General features: G+C 35.9%; 1 protein-coding gene across 4 annotated transcripts in view; it reads left to right on the top strand.

Moving 5' to 3' along the window:
- trappc8 (trafficking protein particle complex subunit 8) overlaps positions 1-17,602 on the top strand; it is a 164,717-nt gene extending 147,115 nt beyond the window's left edge. For all 4 annotated transcript variants that reach the window (XM_017352638.4, XM_017352637.4, XM_017352636.4 and 1 more), the window contains 3 exons: positions 2,499-2,641; positions 12,503-12,592; positions 16,445-17,602. In XM_017352638.4, coding sequence (XP_017208127.2) covers positions 2,499-2,641; positions 12,503-12,592; positions 16,445-16,679 — 468 coding nt within the window. In that variant the 3' untranslated portion in view covers positions 16,680-17,602. The remainder of the gene's footprint in view (positions 1-2,498; positions 2,642-12,502; positions 12,593-16,444) is intronic.
- Positions 17,603-18,047: the final 445 nt, after the last annotated feature.

Here is an 18,047-nt window from a genome sequence, read left to right as displayed (position 1 = left end):
TGCACACCAAAACGTTTTCCGTCGACGTTTAATGCCTCGTGACTTAATAAAGGCCGCCAATATGGTCTTGCACACCAACATGCAAAACCCCAGGTATAACAGTGTCGTTTTTAAAGAAACGCCTCATGCTCGTTTTTTGTTTTGACGCACCACACTAAAACCTTCTCCTCCAATCAGATTAGCACTTTTGCTCACGTGTGCAGAGCTGCTGAAGTTACAGTAAACAGCACTTGGTGGCGCTCAAGCACAAAACTGCCAATGCGACACACATTGAAGAAGATGCCCAGAGGCGATATGAACATGGAGCTGCTTATTGCTCTGGTGAACAATAATCATTTCTTCATTGCTAGAGCTGCTACTTGAACCGTCCATGCTTGTTCGAGTTCTGTGTTATAAGTGGGTGTATGAAGCTTTAAGTTGTGTAGCGCCATCTCACGTCAAGGAGTGATTTTGCATACTCCTCTGCTTGTCACCAGTGAAAATCAATTGGGTTTGAATTCGGAAAAACGTCTCTTAAAACGCTGACGATAAACGCAAACGAAAAGCGTCCCAGTGTGTATGAGTCTTTAGGCAGCTTGCTAAAAGGTTGTGACAGTTTATATAGAGTTTATAAGACTAAGTAACTATTTTACAATATTAGTTTTAACTGTAATTTTTTATCAAATTTTGACGAGTACAAAGGACTTTAACAAAAAGAAAACAACTAACCTCAAATTTAACTATGTTTGTAAACACTTTAGTTTAGGTCACAATTCATTCTGGCTTATTACCTGCCTATAAGATATTATCTGTTCATTATTAAGTATGATCTTATTCTTCATCCCCAAACCTGTGCAAAACCTAAACCCAACTTCTACTTTTCTAACTTTTAAAAAAACAGCTATTTAGTAGTTTATTAAAACTCTCGGGTCTGTGACATAATCGACTTTCGCTTTAAGATTTAAAGGGCTAGCATTGCACCAGACCCCTGTAAGTGGTTTCTTTTGAAAGTGTAGAATCTATATTTTATGCACATATGCCTCACTTTGGTTTTTATTCAACTGTACAAAAGTTATTTACTCTTAAATACAACGTATTGTGGATTTTTATTTTCATATTTTTCATATGGTTCATATATGACACATGTACAAGTTATAGCTCAAATGAAAGCTCTTTCCAGTCCTCATACGGTTTTAGCATTCTTTTTACTGAATTATATTCACATATCAAACCGTTGCCGAATGAATCACGGTGTTTCCATGGCACAGAAGTGAAAACAATACATGTATGATCAATTAGCAGCCCCAGATAGCACAGACAGCTGTCATCTCTTACCTTATGCTCTGCGCTTCAGGGCCATTTCTCCTCTGTTTTTGAGGTGTTGTGCATAAGTAATCCTTTTATATGTCTGATATGGTCCAAACACAGCGAATTATGTTTGATCAAACAAAAGAATAGTGAAATATGAAAACAATGATCGGTCCCTGTGGCTTGTACAGCACCTCTCATCAGTTGGAATAAAATAACTTTTGCATTGATTATGGTAGAGACATTTTTCTTTTTTCCTATGATTACATGTGCAGGAACCACCAAAATAAATTATAGCAAGCTAGACCACACAGAACCTAAAAGGTACACTTTCAAGTTTGAGTCTATAAAAGAAAATACAAAAAGCGCCTCTTTTTTTAGGTGTTTATTATAACACAGACAACATATAGAGATATTTTAAAAACTTTCAATAGTGTTTTATGAAAATTCAAAGAGTTTTCTTTAAAATTATACAAATTTTTTATGCCTTTACACCTCTGCATGTGGATTTGGGAAGCTTTTAAATTTGGGTAGGCAAAATCCAGGCGGAAATCCCAAAATAGCAGCAGAGTTTAACTGGTTAAGCTAGTAGTGTTAGTTAATGGGTTGTTACTACCATGACTTGTGATCTAAACTAAAGTGTTACCCAATGTTTTGGAAAAAAAAGTAAAATATTACATATTCAAAGATAAGTTGTTATTTATTATTGAGAACTGTATTTAATCTTGATAATCTTGAAATTAAAGTGAAATTCTAATAGCTTTAAATTTCAAAACATTTTTTTATGTCCATTTCAGTTTCCAAACATTCCTTCTCTCTTTCAACTCCTCTTTCATTCACAGATTCTTTGAGTTGTTCCTTTGCTCATTCATTTCCCCCTTCTGCTTTCCTCCTGCTGTTGGGCCTGATTCCATCCAGCTTGAAATCTCTGCACGCCGTTGCCTAGCAACACTCATTCATGGCAGAGGAAGTCCCTCACGTGAGGGAATAACGTCACACATGTTGATCTCTAGTCTTTTTATAGAACCACGTTCACGTGAGCTCGTGCTTTTCTCCCTTCTGCGTTCATTCCGTCTCCTCCACCCCGTCCCCCTCTCTCAGCCACATACGCACTTTAAACCCTCTGAACAGCTTTCGTTAACAAAGCAATTTCCTCCGATGTTTCCCCGAGGCTTTCAGACTGAGTGAAACTTGTGCTCTTTCTCAATTAGGAAACTCAAGAAATGGTTCTTCTGAAGTTCAAGCCTGATCTTCCTCCTCCTGTAAGCAAGCCCTCGCTGGAGCAGCTTTCCCACCTCATAAAGACCTGCCTCCACTACCCAGAGTCTTACGATCATCCCTTCCCACAAAAGAGGTAAAGCTCGTGCAAACAAACACTCCTCAAGTTCACAGAGACATGAAAGGGTTAGCAGAAATCCAGCTGCACTCTTAGAAATAAAGGCACAAAATCTGTCACTGAGGCATACATTTTTGCTCCTAAAAGGCTCTTAAAGATGAATATTTATACCCTTAAAGTACAAGTGTGTACCTATTATGGTACAGTATGGTATGGGTCACCTTTATCAGGCTTGCGCTTCCACTGTTAGAAAATAGTTTCATCATTCTGAGTTCATGATAGTCCAAAAGATGATGATTATAGTTAAACATGGCAGTTTGTTCATGTTTTAGGTTGCTGAATGAATCATTTGCTCCTTTGTTTTTTTACGCGTTATTCTCATGTTTGTCTGTTTCTGAAAGGATGTCAGAAGCACTAACCTCTTAAGGCCCAAGGTGTTATTTTACATGCATTTTTTATTTCTCTTTGCTATTTGGGCTTATTGGAATCTACCGTAATTAAAATAAAACCTAAGTATCTTTTGATATGATGTACTTTTAGAGAAAAATGATGCCCATATATGTGGACTTGTGGTGCGAATTTACATTAAACACTTTTCCTGACTGTTTTTAATACATTTATTACATATATTTTTTGAACATGTTTTGACTATCAGAGAGTAAAAACTCATTTTTTCCCTCCTTTTTTGACAGTTAAAAAAATAGTGTTTGGGACATTTCATATGCTGCAAAACAGTTGCAGGATGACACCGTATGTCTGTATAAAAATATAAAACATAAGTATTTTAAATAGCCACTTAAGAGCTATAATGTGTTGTCCACGTATGTGGCCACAAAAGCCCTAGGAGGTTAATAATCACGTTTTATTATCATCAGCTCAAGAAGTTCGTTACTTTAAGTCAAATAATTACAAATAACAAAAAATTAACCAAAAAAGCGAAACCTAAAATTTAAAATCATTTTCGTTAACTGAATTAAAAATTTTGAGTTTTTTAAAACAAAAAACCTGAACTAACTGAAACTGTGGTGTGTACATACAAGCTAACAAAAATTATAGCAAAAACATCCTTCATTTTAGTCTTTGTAAATGTATTTTAATATGTACTGTAAGCCTTTTAGAAGTGAATCTGTTTACTTCACGCTGCCAGGTGTTTGACCTGTACAGCCCCTCAGAGTCTATGTTGTCATTGGCCAGATCAAGCCGATTCTCCTCCAGTCAGTCCTCGCTGTTGCTCCCACGACAAAGAATCAATGAGTGTATATGACAGCAGCATGGTGACAGCAATAAATACAGAGACTTAAAGTTATTAATTTAACACATTTGTACCCAAATAATGGGTATTAGAGATACTGTATTAGAGATCGCGAACAAATCTTTTTTTTTTTTTTACTGGAGTCAGGGGTTCTCAACCTTTTTCACTTCGAGGGCCACCTCCCTCCCTAAAAATTTTGAAGGCCCAAACTGATTGTCTAGAGAAACTTTTGATTTATTAGAAAAACTATTTATAAAATGTAAAATATAATATATATTTTAATTAAAAAAAATTAACTCACAGACAGGTTGAAAGTTTATGAATTCTTTATTTCAGTTATTTTTTACAAAAAAAAACTGTAAAAAAAAACAGCTCCTGCTTTGAATTGACTACTTACTATTCATCTATTGATCTACTATTCATATTTATTAAAAATAAATGTAAAACACCGTAAAAACACTCTAAATCTGTTGAAACACATGGATCCGAAGGCGATTTGATTTGTTGCTGGACATTATTTTAGTTCTCTGACAGGAACAGTGAACAGCTGTTCACTGAAAACAGTATGAGTCGCAGACGTGAGAGACCCGCGAGCTGGTTATTGTTATAACTCTAATCATCGTTACTCTGCGTGACGGTTTGATTTATACAACTACATAGTCCTAGTTGATGTCCAGCCGTTGGAAATTTAAGCCACATGTCTGTCTTTAACAGTGAGGCTGTTTTTGCACAGAGTTCGACTTAGCTTATTCAATCACAGAAAACGGGAAATGCCATTACTTTGATCATTTTAATATGACATTTAATAATTAAATCAAATAATTATTGTATTTAAATTAAAAACCGCGGCCCACCGGTTGAGAATCCCTGTTTTAAGTGAACCGGTTGAACTAGTTTACATTTCATTTGAAATGATTCGCTTCTTCAATAAGTACTAAATTCACAAACTACTTACTTTTTAAGAGGCCTGATACTCCCTCTGACTCGAAATAAACAAATTCCCTGAGTTATTCAGTCATTAAAACAGTACGCTGAGATCAGATTTGAGAAGCGGTTAACCAATAATACTGCACATGCGTGATTCAGTACACAAACAGCCACCTTTGACTGAAGTCAACTTTAACTGCTACAGTGCGGGTAAACCAAGGGCTTAAATAAAAGGATGTGGTGAAACGTATGTTTATTTCATAACTGAAAGACGTAATTGAATGTAAATACTTGAATCATGCTTCAGTTGGTTTGCAAAACGTAGTTATAAGAAACTTTTCAGATCATAGTGATGTTTAAACTGACTGAAATTATGATTGTTGACTACATATTTTTGGTATGTTCAGTCCTAACATAAGAAGATTGTCACAAAAGATCCGGTTCACGTTAAAAGGTTTGAATCTCCCATCACTACTGTGTATCTAACCACAGAAGCAGCCTTGCACATATATCTTACTTAAGGCTGCTGTCTTGTCGGCTGTTGTATTTGAATTTGAAAATGTCTAGATGGTAGTGGTAGATGATAGTTGTGGTGAATGTGTCCCCTGAATACGTTTAAAAATATGTAGCCTATCTTTGGTTGAGTTTTTATTAAACAACATTTTTTGTAATGATTTTGAATCTTGCACCTGGCAAATATCTTTATTTAGGAAAAAAAAAACAGTCTAAACTGAAACTAAGCAATTTTAAAATATAAAAACTAGTAAATCTCAGTCTAAAAATGAATTAAAACTAACTAAATTTGAAAACAAAGTAAAAAGAAAATAAAAACTAAAACTAATGACAAATCTTAAACTATTATAATCTTGTTTTAAACATAGACGCGCACGCAAGCTTTCTCAAGAAAGTGAAACGACAACGGGGCACAGGGTAGCTCTGCTCTTCTTCTTGGCTTTGTGGCTGTTCATCAAGACGATGACAAGGTTTGTTTGAGCTGGGGTCGACCACAGCTTGTTATTATATGTATATATTATTACGGTGTAATGTCTCGGCTGTGTATTTAAAAATGGCACTTCCTTTGTTTTCATTCTTCTGGCTTGTGCACGAGCTAGTGACGTATCCCCGTAAACCAATGCTAGGTAACCTTTCAAAAGGGTATTCAAAAAGTGGTATGGTATGATTTGGTTTTTGGTACCTTTTGACAGTGGAAACGGCCATAAAAGCCTACCGTATCTTACCACTGAGTGGAAATGGGTCAAAATGTCCGCTTGTATGGTACAAACGTGTACATTTTGAAAAGGTACCACCCCAGTGTCCGTTTTTGCACCTTTATTTCTGAATGTGTGCTGTGTTTGAGAGAAGATAAGACTTGCACAGATGTACACTAATATTCTGATAGCCAATCGCACTTGTGTGCCCTAGTTCTGCAGTGGTGCGCAGAGAGCAGGTGTGTCCACTATAAAGTGTGAAAGATGGAGATAAAATGGACCGAGTCGAGGTGATGCGCAGCCTCATCATTCAAAGCCTGTTTGTTGCTCCTGTGGTCAAATGTGTAGCAAATTATTTGCAACGGATGCTAATTAATAAAATGTTCGAAGAGCAAAAACATCTGATTTAAACTAATATTATTGATTGGGATCAGTTAAGAAGATATTTTATAATATGTTTGAAAAAATATTCTTGAAAAAAAAAGGATTGTTTTCAAATTCAGTCAACTTTCAGAATGGCTAATGTTAAGTGGACTTATAAATGCAAATCCGGCAGCGTTATATTCTTGTAAAGTTGGATTCAAGGTTGGGTGAACAAGAACAAATAAATTATTGAATGACGAAAAATTGAGTGAACATTTAAAAAAAAAGCTGTGGCCGTACATACTAAATAATAATAGATTAAAACTGACTGGTTTGTTTTTACAGTGCTGTTCTAGGAGTGTGTGTAACTTAGGGTGCTTTCACATCTGTAGTTCGCTTCATTTGGTTCGGACTAAGGGTAATAAATGATACATTGTTGCATCTTCTGCTGTCTTTGGGTCGTTTTCAGACCACACTGCTGGCTTTGGTCCGAACCAGTTGAAACGAACCAAAATGCAGTCATCTGACAAAATCCACATCTCTCATTGGCCAGATGTTGTTGAACATATTTCCTAAACTGCTTATTGATTGGTCAGAGTACACGTGCGGGAAAATACCAGTGAACTCCCGCAGGTCAACAAAACCTTTTACTCTGGAGGGACGACTGCTCTGGCTGATGGTATCCCTGCTTTAGATAAACTATACATTACGAGAATGAAGTGCGGCCGCGGCTGGAAAACAGTGTTTAATGCATCGCTCGTCACTTCAGGAGGAGACGTGAATTAATTTAGCTAAACTGCGACATTGTCATCTTGCGGAAATATTAACAACGATCCATCAGGTAATATTCTCCCCTCTCTCTCTCTCTCTGTTGATAAAGCGCTGTCAACAAATATTTTTCCTCCATATCCCATAATGCACAGCGCATCGGCCTACGGCAGCTGAACTAGTCCAAAACGCGCAGCACTTTTTGCGGTTGGACCTGTTTTAGTACGAATCATATTCTCACCACAAACTAACCGCTCCAGGGTTCGTTTGAAAGCGTACCGAGACCACCGCTTCAAGCAGGTCTCGGTACGCTTATTTGGTCCACTTTTGGTGCGCACTCGAGTACGATTGCTGCATTCACACCTGCCCAAACGAACCGTACCAAAAGGGGAAACGAACTCTAGTGCGATTCAATCAAACTAAATAAGGCAGGTGTGAAAGCACCCTTAAAGGGTTAGTTCACACACACACACAAAGAAAATTCTGCTAATTATTACTCTCCTCATGTCTTTACAATTCTCTTAGACCTTCGTTCATCCCCGAAACACAAGTTAAGATGTTTTCGATTAGGGATTCTCAACTAGTGGGCCTCAGCAATCCTGCAGGTGGGCTGCAAGATTAAAATGAACTTAAATACTATATTTATTTGATTTCATTATTAAATGTCATATTAAAATGATCGAAGTAATGGCATTTCCCGTTTTCTGTGATTGAATAAGCTAATTCAGACTTTGTGCAAAAACAGCCTCACTGTTAAATACAGACATGTGGCTTAAATTTCCAACGGCTGCACGTCAACTAGGACTATCTCCTCAGTTGTATAAATCCAACCGTGATTCACAAAATATGCATGCTCTCTTTGTGTGAACACTTTAAAATATCCGCATAGTTGTCCAAATTAACATCCTGCGAGTGTTTTATAACGAACATGCGCCCGTACAGTAGGATCCAGCGAGACTCGGTGGTGTTTCAGTAAACAGCTGTTCACTGTTCCTGTCAGGGAACTCCAATAATGTCTAGCAACAAACCAAACCGCCTTCGCATTGATGTGTTTCAACAGATTTAGAGTTTTTTTACAGTGTTTTACATTTATTTTTAATAAATATGAATAGTAGGTCAATAGATGAATAGTGGTCAGTCTAAAAAGAGCAGCAGCTAATTTTTTGCCATCTTCAGTTGTCCTGTCAGGTTCATTTATTGAAAAAAAGGCCCAAATAATCTGCAGTTGTAAAGAATAACTGAATTAAAGAATTTATTAACTTTAAACCTGTCTGTGCATTTAAAAAATTATATATATATATATATATATATATATATATATATATATATAGTTTTTTTATAAAATGATGTACAAAAAAAAGAATAATTGAAGGCAAAAGAATAGTTTTGCTAATAAATAAAGCTTTAAATAAAGCATTTTCTCCAGACAATCACTTTGGGCTTTCAAAAACATTTCAGAGAGGGAGCTGGGCCTCGAAATGAAAAAGATTGAGAACCTCTGTTTTAAATGAAATCTGAGAGCTCCCTCATACTCCATACACAAAACCGCCAAAATGTCAATATTGCAACAGCAATTGAACCAAACTGTTAAAAATATACTTCTGGAATGCCCTATTTTTATTGTTTTCAGACTATGTTTTTTTTTAATCGGGAGAGACTTAAAATGAAATATTTTACAATGTGAATCCTTCTAAAATTGTACAGTTTTTATTAAAAGTAAACCTTAAAAACTGTTTTAGATTTTCATCTTATTATTATTATTATTTATGTATTTTATCTTGCGTATTATTTATTGCTTTTGGTGATTTTTAATGGTTAGAATATTTTTATAATTATAGAAATGTGGTATTTTTAAAACCTTGTAAACTTGATCTTTTTTTTTTTTTTTTTTTTTTTTTTTGCTGCCATGACAAAGACAGAGAAGCTGAAATGGCAATAAACCCAAAATTCTCTCTCTTCCATTGAGAGCAAAGATCCTGAAATGTTCAGAAAGAGAAGTAAAATATTGTCAAATCATTTAATTTGGTTCAATTGTAGTCAGACAAAGCTCCAAGAACACTTTTGTGCACAAAAAAGACTAAATACAACTAAATACAAAGTATGACAATGCGGTTAAAGTCAGCAGCGCAACATGCAAGCACTATATTGCCTGTAAGAAACACGCATGCTGACCTTTCACTGGCAACAAAGGTGAACAAAGTCATGTTTACAGTTTCTTTGGTGCACAAAATTGTCATTGAAACTTTGTGTGATTACTGTTGAATCACTCAAGCCACAGATTGCTTTGGGGTCATTTTCTGGACTGTTTCTGTCTATGGAGGATGAGGGAGCTCTCAGATTTATTAGAAAACAGCTTAATTTGTGTTCAAAAGAGAATCGAAATGACACAAGGGTTAGTAACTAATAACTGAATTTTCATTTTTGAGTGGACCATTCACTGAAATAGCCAGTAAATATGTTTGTTATTATTATTTTTTCTATGTTTTCCAAACACATCATATTTATTGCATTGCAGCGATGCATGTTTATTGTATTCATCGATGCATGTTTTTTTCTTTTTGTTCTATTCAAAATGTCATGACTTGATCTTTAGTGAAACGACAGGCTTCTCTCTGGTGACCCCGTTTCTGTCTTACAACTAGCTTCAGGCTCACGTTCAGATCTGCCTCCATTCACCAATATCAAGTCCCCGCTCCATATTTCTTTTTTTTTTACACTATACAAGTACAGTATGGAAGAAAGTAAGAAATCAAAACTTATGAAGTAAAGAAAATCATGAAATCAATCATTTCATTAATAAATCAAGTTACCAGTCCTGTAAATGTATTAAGCAGTGCCGTTATTAAAAAGCCCTAAAATGACTCCATATCGCATCTGTCAAACTGTCCGGTGCTAAAAGCTCTTTCTGGTTTTTACATAAGCTAAATATATATTCAGTTTGTCATTTTGTGTCCTGTTTTTGCTGACGCTGTGCTGGCTGGTCCTTTCGAAAGTCATTCGCACAAATTCTGTTTCCGCAAACATTTTGTGTCCCATATCTGAGATATTTAAATTATGCTGCACAGCACAGTGGTTATTTACCTTTACTAGGGGTGTCACAATTTCGATTTTTAATCGAAATCGATCGAAATTTATGCTCAATTTCGATTATCGAATCAAAAAATAGAATCGTCGATGCTTCCACGCCCCCATGTCACGTCAGCTTGGCTTGCCAAGCGGGAAAAAAACAGGCTTGTTGAAGTGCTTGTTAAACTGCAGAAGCAGGAGACCCGTTGACAGAACTTAAACCCTCTCCTCTTTCAATGAAGTCGCCGGTGTTTAAGCATTTTAGATTTCCAGTGAGTTATGTTGACAACGTTTCTTGTTGTCGACAAAAATAAACACAGTTTTGCAAGCTCTGCTTTGTACGTATTACGTACGGTTCGTCCGATAGACAACACCAGCATCGCGATCCTCCGCCTGCCACCGTTGCAAATCCGCTCACGAAAAGTACACACTCAGGCCCTGTTTACACTGTCTTTGTTTTTAAATGGCATTTTAGAACGACAACGATTTGACATCCACAGTGGCGTATAGCATTTCTGAGCAGCCCTCCTTCCTCTCTACCTCTGAAAATGCACATCACGTGACCACACACACACAGACGCACACACAGCGGGTCCAGGCAGTCAGAGGACTGCTTCAATCTTTCACTTACTTGTACTTAGTCATTTTAGCGAACACCTCAGATACTGTTGGCTGGTTCCTGTTGGTTGTGCGTCTTTTTTACCGACACCATTATAACGACACAGATCACTTCCTATTCACAAGTCCCGCAGAATAAAGTGATTGACAGATGGTAATTATGTGTGTATTCACACGGCATGATTTGAATCGATTCTCTCAGATCGCGTCTTTGATAGTTCATACTGTATGATTGTCACTCACGTGCACGAGCAGCGATTTGCCTGTGATTTCAGGCATTTGTCGGCGATTTCTCAAAACCTGTCGGCGAGCCAAAATCGGGGCTAAATCACGCAGTCTGAACTAGGCATTAGGGGTGAGGTTAGGTGAGCCCATTAAAAAGCATTGGATGCAGCCCAGATTGCACTGCACCAGGTCTGCAGCCAGACCCCTCTCAAATGGCTGCACACGGAAGCTAGGAGATGCACGAATCAGTATTTTTGTCATCCTTACGATTTGTTTACAACTAGCAAGCACAAGTTTTAATACACTCATAATGGCGTTCGTGTTTTAACGTCATGCTTTTTTAAAATGAATGCCAAATTTCGCTATCTATAATCCATAATAATAACTCCCGTCACATCTGACACTCAATGACACTCGAATACTAGTCTAGTGGCCGGGAATGACCTTTTTACAGTGTCTGGTGTAATGTTCATGTTGTTTTTGTGTGTTTACATAGATGACTAGCTACGGTGTAAAGACATAGTGGTAACAATACAGTTACGAGCTTATTGCCACATGATATTGCTGCCATACCAAAAAAATAACGCAACTGAAATCACAACAGCAGTCGCCGTCATCGATCTCATATGAAAGATTGCGATGACATACGCTGATGTGTTCGGGTGTGCTGTCTCATTTCCTAAGGGTAAAATTTAACGCCCTTCCCCCTCACACTCTGTTTCAAGGGCCACTGGTTCAATCATTAAACAGTATTTTAAGTAAAATAAATAAACTTGATGAGCTTTTAGAGCAATATAAGCTGTACAGTATATCTGTTATACGCCTTTACTACATATTAATTACATTTCTTACATTTCATGCAGACTTTGAAAACTTTTAAATGTAAATGTCAGACTTTAAATCAATTATTTAATATGATTCCACCAAATAAGTGTAGTCATTATCTTTTTAAGATAGCAGAGTGAGATAGGAAAGTAGGCGAAACATGATTAAAAACATAAAACCAGGTCAACAAATCCCACTGTGCGATAACACCGGCATAAAGAAATTCGATTCGCCTTGAACCAAAAGTCTTGTAGCATATATGATGATAGGGAATATGTTTACGACTAGGGTCAGGACACATTTGTGCTTCAGGCAAATGCACCAGTATGAGATTTAACTGGTTATGGTGGGTTAAATCATTGGCCCATTTACTGATTAACCCAAGTGATGTCCAAGTCACGTGTGCTGTATTTTACATCTCCAAAATTGAATAATCACCTTCGTCTGGCTTGAAAACTTGAGGTTCCAAAAAGTTGCACGAGTGCTGACGTCTTCTGCATTTTTCAACTGAAGAATAAACTGTTTGATATTTGTTTGCTTTTGTGGAGGATGAACAAAGCACTACGTCAGCAAGAGATATTTCAAGAACTGGCCTCACATATTTTTCTCCCCTCTTCTTTTCTTTAGGTTATGTATGGTACCAGTCACCTTGATGCTGTCCAACTGTTCCTTGGCTCAGGTAGACGTCATCATCGATCTGCGGCATAAAACAACCAGGTACATCTTTTTCTGTTTTATCAGGGCATACAATGAACTCTTGCTTAGCATCATGAAAGTGTTCATTGTCAGTAATTAATCGTATTAGTTCTAACAGTGCCTGCAAGAACATTATGGTTTAGTGTGAGTTCCTTGTAGCGTTAGCTTTAGAAAATGACACATGCATCACAAGCGTCTTACAGAGTTTGTAATGAAACTGGCTTTTAAATCTATTGTTAGCAAAAAAAAAAAAAAGTTTCCTTGTTTTGTTTTCCTTTTTAAGTTTATTTGTATTTTTATTATTCATAATATTTACAATAATGATCATAATAATATAGTTATTTAATTTCTTATTATTATTTACAACAATTGTAATTAAATATTTTGCATTTCATTAATATTATGATTTTTTATTTTTTTATTTTTGTTAATTTGGTTCATTTAAAAAAAAATGGTTAAAAATTAATATTAGTAATTTTTTTTTTGGATTATTGTTGTTAATTTTTTATTATTATTAGTTCTTCACCCATTCATTCATGCCTGGAAGGGATGTACTAAAATGGAAGTTGTAGATGCACTTGTAAAATAAAGATGTTCTTTGTTGTGTGATGATCATTTATAATTTTATTAAATGATATAAAGTAATTTTGTGAGCTTTTTTGTTTCTAAATTAAAGACTTTTAACTTAAGTACATAACATTATACAGATTATTTTGAAAACAAGCTAATAAAAATAACCATTTAAATCAAAAATACCATCTAATAACACCAGTGAAACTTTTGTAGAACTTTTCTAATAAAATATTTTTTTTATTTAATTTGTTTTTATATTTAGCACAAAAAAGTGCCCACACCTCATTTGTTTGTATTCTGTTGTATACTGCTGTTCTGCCATTTGATGGCTCAGTTTGTGTGTTTCTATGCATTAAACACAATGTTCAACATTTCATCTGTGGAGTTTCTTTGGTTAAATACAGCACACAGAAAAGCCTATGAGAGGAACAAGGTTAAGATACAAACAGTTTATATTTTAAATATCACATCAAATTTCTGTAGCTTAAACTTGTTCCATTCGTTTGCTGTTCTACAAAGTTTCACTAGTGTTATTATATGGTTAAACTATGAACAACTGATCTGTAAAGTGTGAGTTAATATATTAGTTAAGTGTCAGTTATTAGCTTATGTTTGTTATTGGGTTGTCATTCTTAAGTTGTGACTATTCCACATTTACTAACAGTTAATAAATGATTAGTTGCAGTGAATAGTTGCAACTTAAGAATAACACACATAAACTATTAACTGATACTTAACAAGTCTTTAGTAAGCTTGTTTATGATCTATTACTGATTTATTAGGTATATTTATAAATCATTAAAATACAGTTAACAAGTCATTTATAACTTGTCAACAGCTTAGTTAATAGTAATAGTAAGTTATCTATTGGCTATCTATAAGGCACAGTTATAAATAATTAACAAACTATTAACTTTTATGTAACAATTTATTTATAACTCAATAACTAAAAGTTTAGGTAACACTTTGTAATAACTACACACTATGAATCATTTACTATGCATGAGCATCTAGTGAATTCATTATTTGTTAAGCATTAACTCTACACTAATAAGCGTTAGTAAGCAGTTTATAACTGCAGCTACAATTGCTATACTCTTGACTTACAACCACACTTATAATGTGCTTAATAATTGTACTTTCATACTTAGTTAATGATTTATTTTTCATTACTAAATGAAGTATCGCATTATTTACAAACCATTTGTATTTAGGAGTAGTTGGTGGTTTTTAAGATCATTCAGAATGAGTTAGTAAGTGATTAATAAACTATTCAAATCAACCTTTTTTATTCAGGCAAATAATAATGTTCATTATGTCTGTTAATAAATGCTTTATTAACTGAACTTCATGCAGTTTTGTGACCTGATCTAAGGTGGGGATTATTTATGTTTCATAAATACCTTATAAATGACAATTAAAGGCTCAGTATTAAATGAACGTTAACATGTGCAATCTTATCTAAAAAGTAAAATGACTGTAAAGTTTAAACATTGCTGAATAACAGGAGTGTCAAACATACAACATAAAATTGGACAACAACAATATAATAATTTAACAATCTAATTAGATGCAATGTGTTTACTGCAGTGATGTTATTTTAGATAAGGTTGCAAAGATTTTTCATTTGACGTACAGTTTAATTTAAGTATCTTCAGATGAATAGAAATTACCAATTTGTTTACAGTATGTTCTTTCTTTCTGTTTAGAATTTAACTGAGCCTTTAATTATCATTTATAAGGGATTTATAAAGCATAAATAGTCCTCACTTTAGATCAGGTCACAAAACTGGATGAAGTTGAGTTAATAAAGCATTTATTAACATATACATTAACTATTAGTATCTGCCTGAGTAATAATAATTGTAAATGTTAATTTTAATAGTTTATAAATCATTTACTAACTCATTATGAATGATCTTAAAAAAAACAACCAACTATGCTTAAATTGGTTTGTAACTAATGCAATACTTAATTTAGTAATGAAAAAATAAATCATTAACAAAGTATTAAAGTACAAATATTAAGCATATTAAAGATGCGCTTATAAGTCAAGAATACAGCATTTGTAGCTGCAGTTATAAACTGTTTTCTAACATTTATTAATGTAGAGTTAATGCTTAACAAATAATGAATTCACTAGATGCTAATGCTTAACAAATGATTCATAGTGTGTAGTTATTATAAAGTGTTAGCAAAGTTTATTAGTGATCTATTAACTACTTATAACTGATAGTTAATCTAAAGTTACCAGAAATGGGTTTAAAAAATTAACTGACAGTTTAGTAATGGACTATTAACTAGTTATAATGGATAGTTATTAACAATTAACAAACTATTAGCTATTATTTAACAAGTCATTCATAACACATTAACAAACAGTTTATTAATGATCTGTTAACTAGTTATAACAGATAGTTATTCTAAAGCTGGGGTGCTGTTCCTGGAGATCTACTTTCCTGCATAGTTCAGCTCCTACCCTGACCAAACACACCTGAACCAATTAACTAGGACCTGAACAGCACTTGATAATTACAGGCAGGTGTGTTTGTGGGTAGCAACTGAAATCTGCAGGAAGGTAGATCTCCAGGAGCAGGGTTGGCCACCTCTGTTCTAAAGTGTTACCAGAAATGGGTTCAAAAATATTTCTGTTAAACAGAACTTGGAGAAACATACAGGGGACTAATAACTCAGGAGGGCTAATAATTCTGACTTCAACTGTATGCATAATATTCATTCATCCATTTTCTTGTCGGCTTAGTCCCTTTATTAATCCGGGGTCGCCACCACGGAATGAACCGCCAACATATCCAGCCCGTTTTTACGCAGCGGATGCCCTTCCAGCCGCAACCCATCTCTGGGAAACATCCACATACACATTCACACACACACTCATACACTACGGACAATTTAGCCCAAATCACCTGTACCACATGTCTATGGACTGTAGGGGGAAACCGGAGCAGCCGGAGGAAACCCACGCGAATGCAGGGAGAACATGCAAACTCCACACAGAAACGCCAACTGAGCCAAGGTTCGAACCAGCAACCTTCTTGCTGTGAGGCGACAGCGCTACCTACTGCGCCACTGTGTTGCTGTATGCATAATATATGCGGATATTTTGAACACTGAAACACTGCCATTTTTGAAAATTTTATGCTAATGCGTGATTTTAAAAAAATGATGGTGACAAGCCATAATTATAATTTGTAGCTGCCAGTTTTCCTAATCCCCAATTCCCAATGTTGTAAATGTAGCATGATTCTGTACTGTCTGACACTCTCTTCTATCTTCACACAGCCCAGAGTCCCTGGAAGTGCATGGTTCATTTAGCTGGCTGGGCCAGACCCAATATAAGTTGCAGCTTCAAGCACAAGAGGTCCATAGGCTCTCCCTGAAAGCCTGTTTCTTCCAGGCTGGAGTTTATAATTTGGGCACACCCCGGGTCTTTGCCAAGTTGGCACAGACCAGCGCTATGTGTGAGACCAGCCAGCAGAGCGCCATGCCTGCTCTCATCATCATCAACAGTGTTTGAGGAACTCCGCAGTCCAACATTTCCTGGCCCACACCTAAATAAATGAAACGGACCGGACTCGAGATGTTTTCTGTTTGTTTTTGTTTATTTTACTTGTTGCTAAAATGAAATCTAATTGAGAGTTCAGTAGTTAAAAAGACTTGAACATATGTGTTTCAACTTAACACTGCGTCTGATGTGCTCGTACGGTCTTGCTATGGTGAGCCAAACACAAACCAACTGTCCAGGTTTTGTCTGAAATGCACCTGACGCGTGACTGGACCTGTTTCCATGTTTATTTATCTCTCATGTCAGCCGTGTCTATCTTTTTTTGCTTTTATTTTATACATTTTTTTCTTTTTTTTGGTTTTAGAACTTATTTCTTTAAGACCCCAAACGTGTGTAATGTAAATGGCTATGCACCTCTGCCTCACACTGGCCTCTCTGTGATTTAATAGTTGTCCGCTGCGACCTGTTGCCACAGTAACAAAAAAAAAGTGCTTTCTTAAAAACCAGAAGACGAAGCACTGTAACCTGATGAGCTGCAGGTGATGTTATTCGACGCGTTCTGCTTTATTCAGTCACCCTGCAAATGTGGAGTAAACTTAATATCACCTTATGAGGAGCCAGTAGGATCTGCAAAGTCCAGCAAGGAGCCGGCTGAGTCCACAGACTTTTAAGGACCTGTAAAGACACCAAGTTAAAAGTCACAGTCCGAGGGCATATTTTTGCATCCGTCAGTGGGTGGGCAGTGCCGTTTTTCTCTGGAAATTTTTAATTTTCTACAAAAACCAATCATCTTCTCGCACCACCTCTCAGCTCTCGTTCTGTCATCTCCACTATTATGATCAAACTGTTATTTAAATGTATCTACACGACTGCTTTTCTGAAGAAAAAAAAATGATGTATTATATTTATAACAAATTACTGTACATAGAATAAAATGTAACCAATAACCAAGAACCCCTGCTGCCTGTTGTCTTTTTATTTTAGATTTACTGTATTAAGTTGGCAAATGCGGCACTGTATATCAAAGCACAGCTCTGTTTTTGTTCTAATATGTGCTGCCTTAGAGGCATTTAGTTAAATGTACTGTGTTAAATGATTAATTTGAGGCTGTTGATTTGTTTTTCACAAGTGTTTTTCTTCTTAGCATGTCTGGTTATTTGTGGTTTTAATTTTTAAGAAGCCTAAAGGCAGATTTATACTTCTGCGACAAGCGCACACGTATGCTACGACGCAGCCTACCCGTTGGCGCATAGCTCTACGCCATGACACGTGCACCTCTCAAAAAATTTAACTACACGTCGCACCGACGCGTAGCGTAAGCTCTGTGATTGGTCGGCTTGGTAGCGCTGACGAGTCTGGGCGGCACCGAGAGCTGCGCGA

Source organism: Danio rerio, chromosome 20 (genome assembly GCF_049306965.1).
Source record: "Danio rerio strain Tuebingen ecotype United States chromosome 20, GRCz12tu, whole genome shotgun sequence".
Taxonomy (NCBI): Eukaryota; Metazoa; Chordata; class Actinopteri; order Cypriniformes; family Danionidae; genus Danio; species Danio rerio.
Note: the sequence above shows the minus strand (reverse complement) of the source record. Positions and strands in the feature narration are given on the sequence as shown.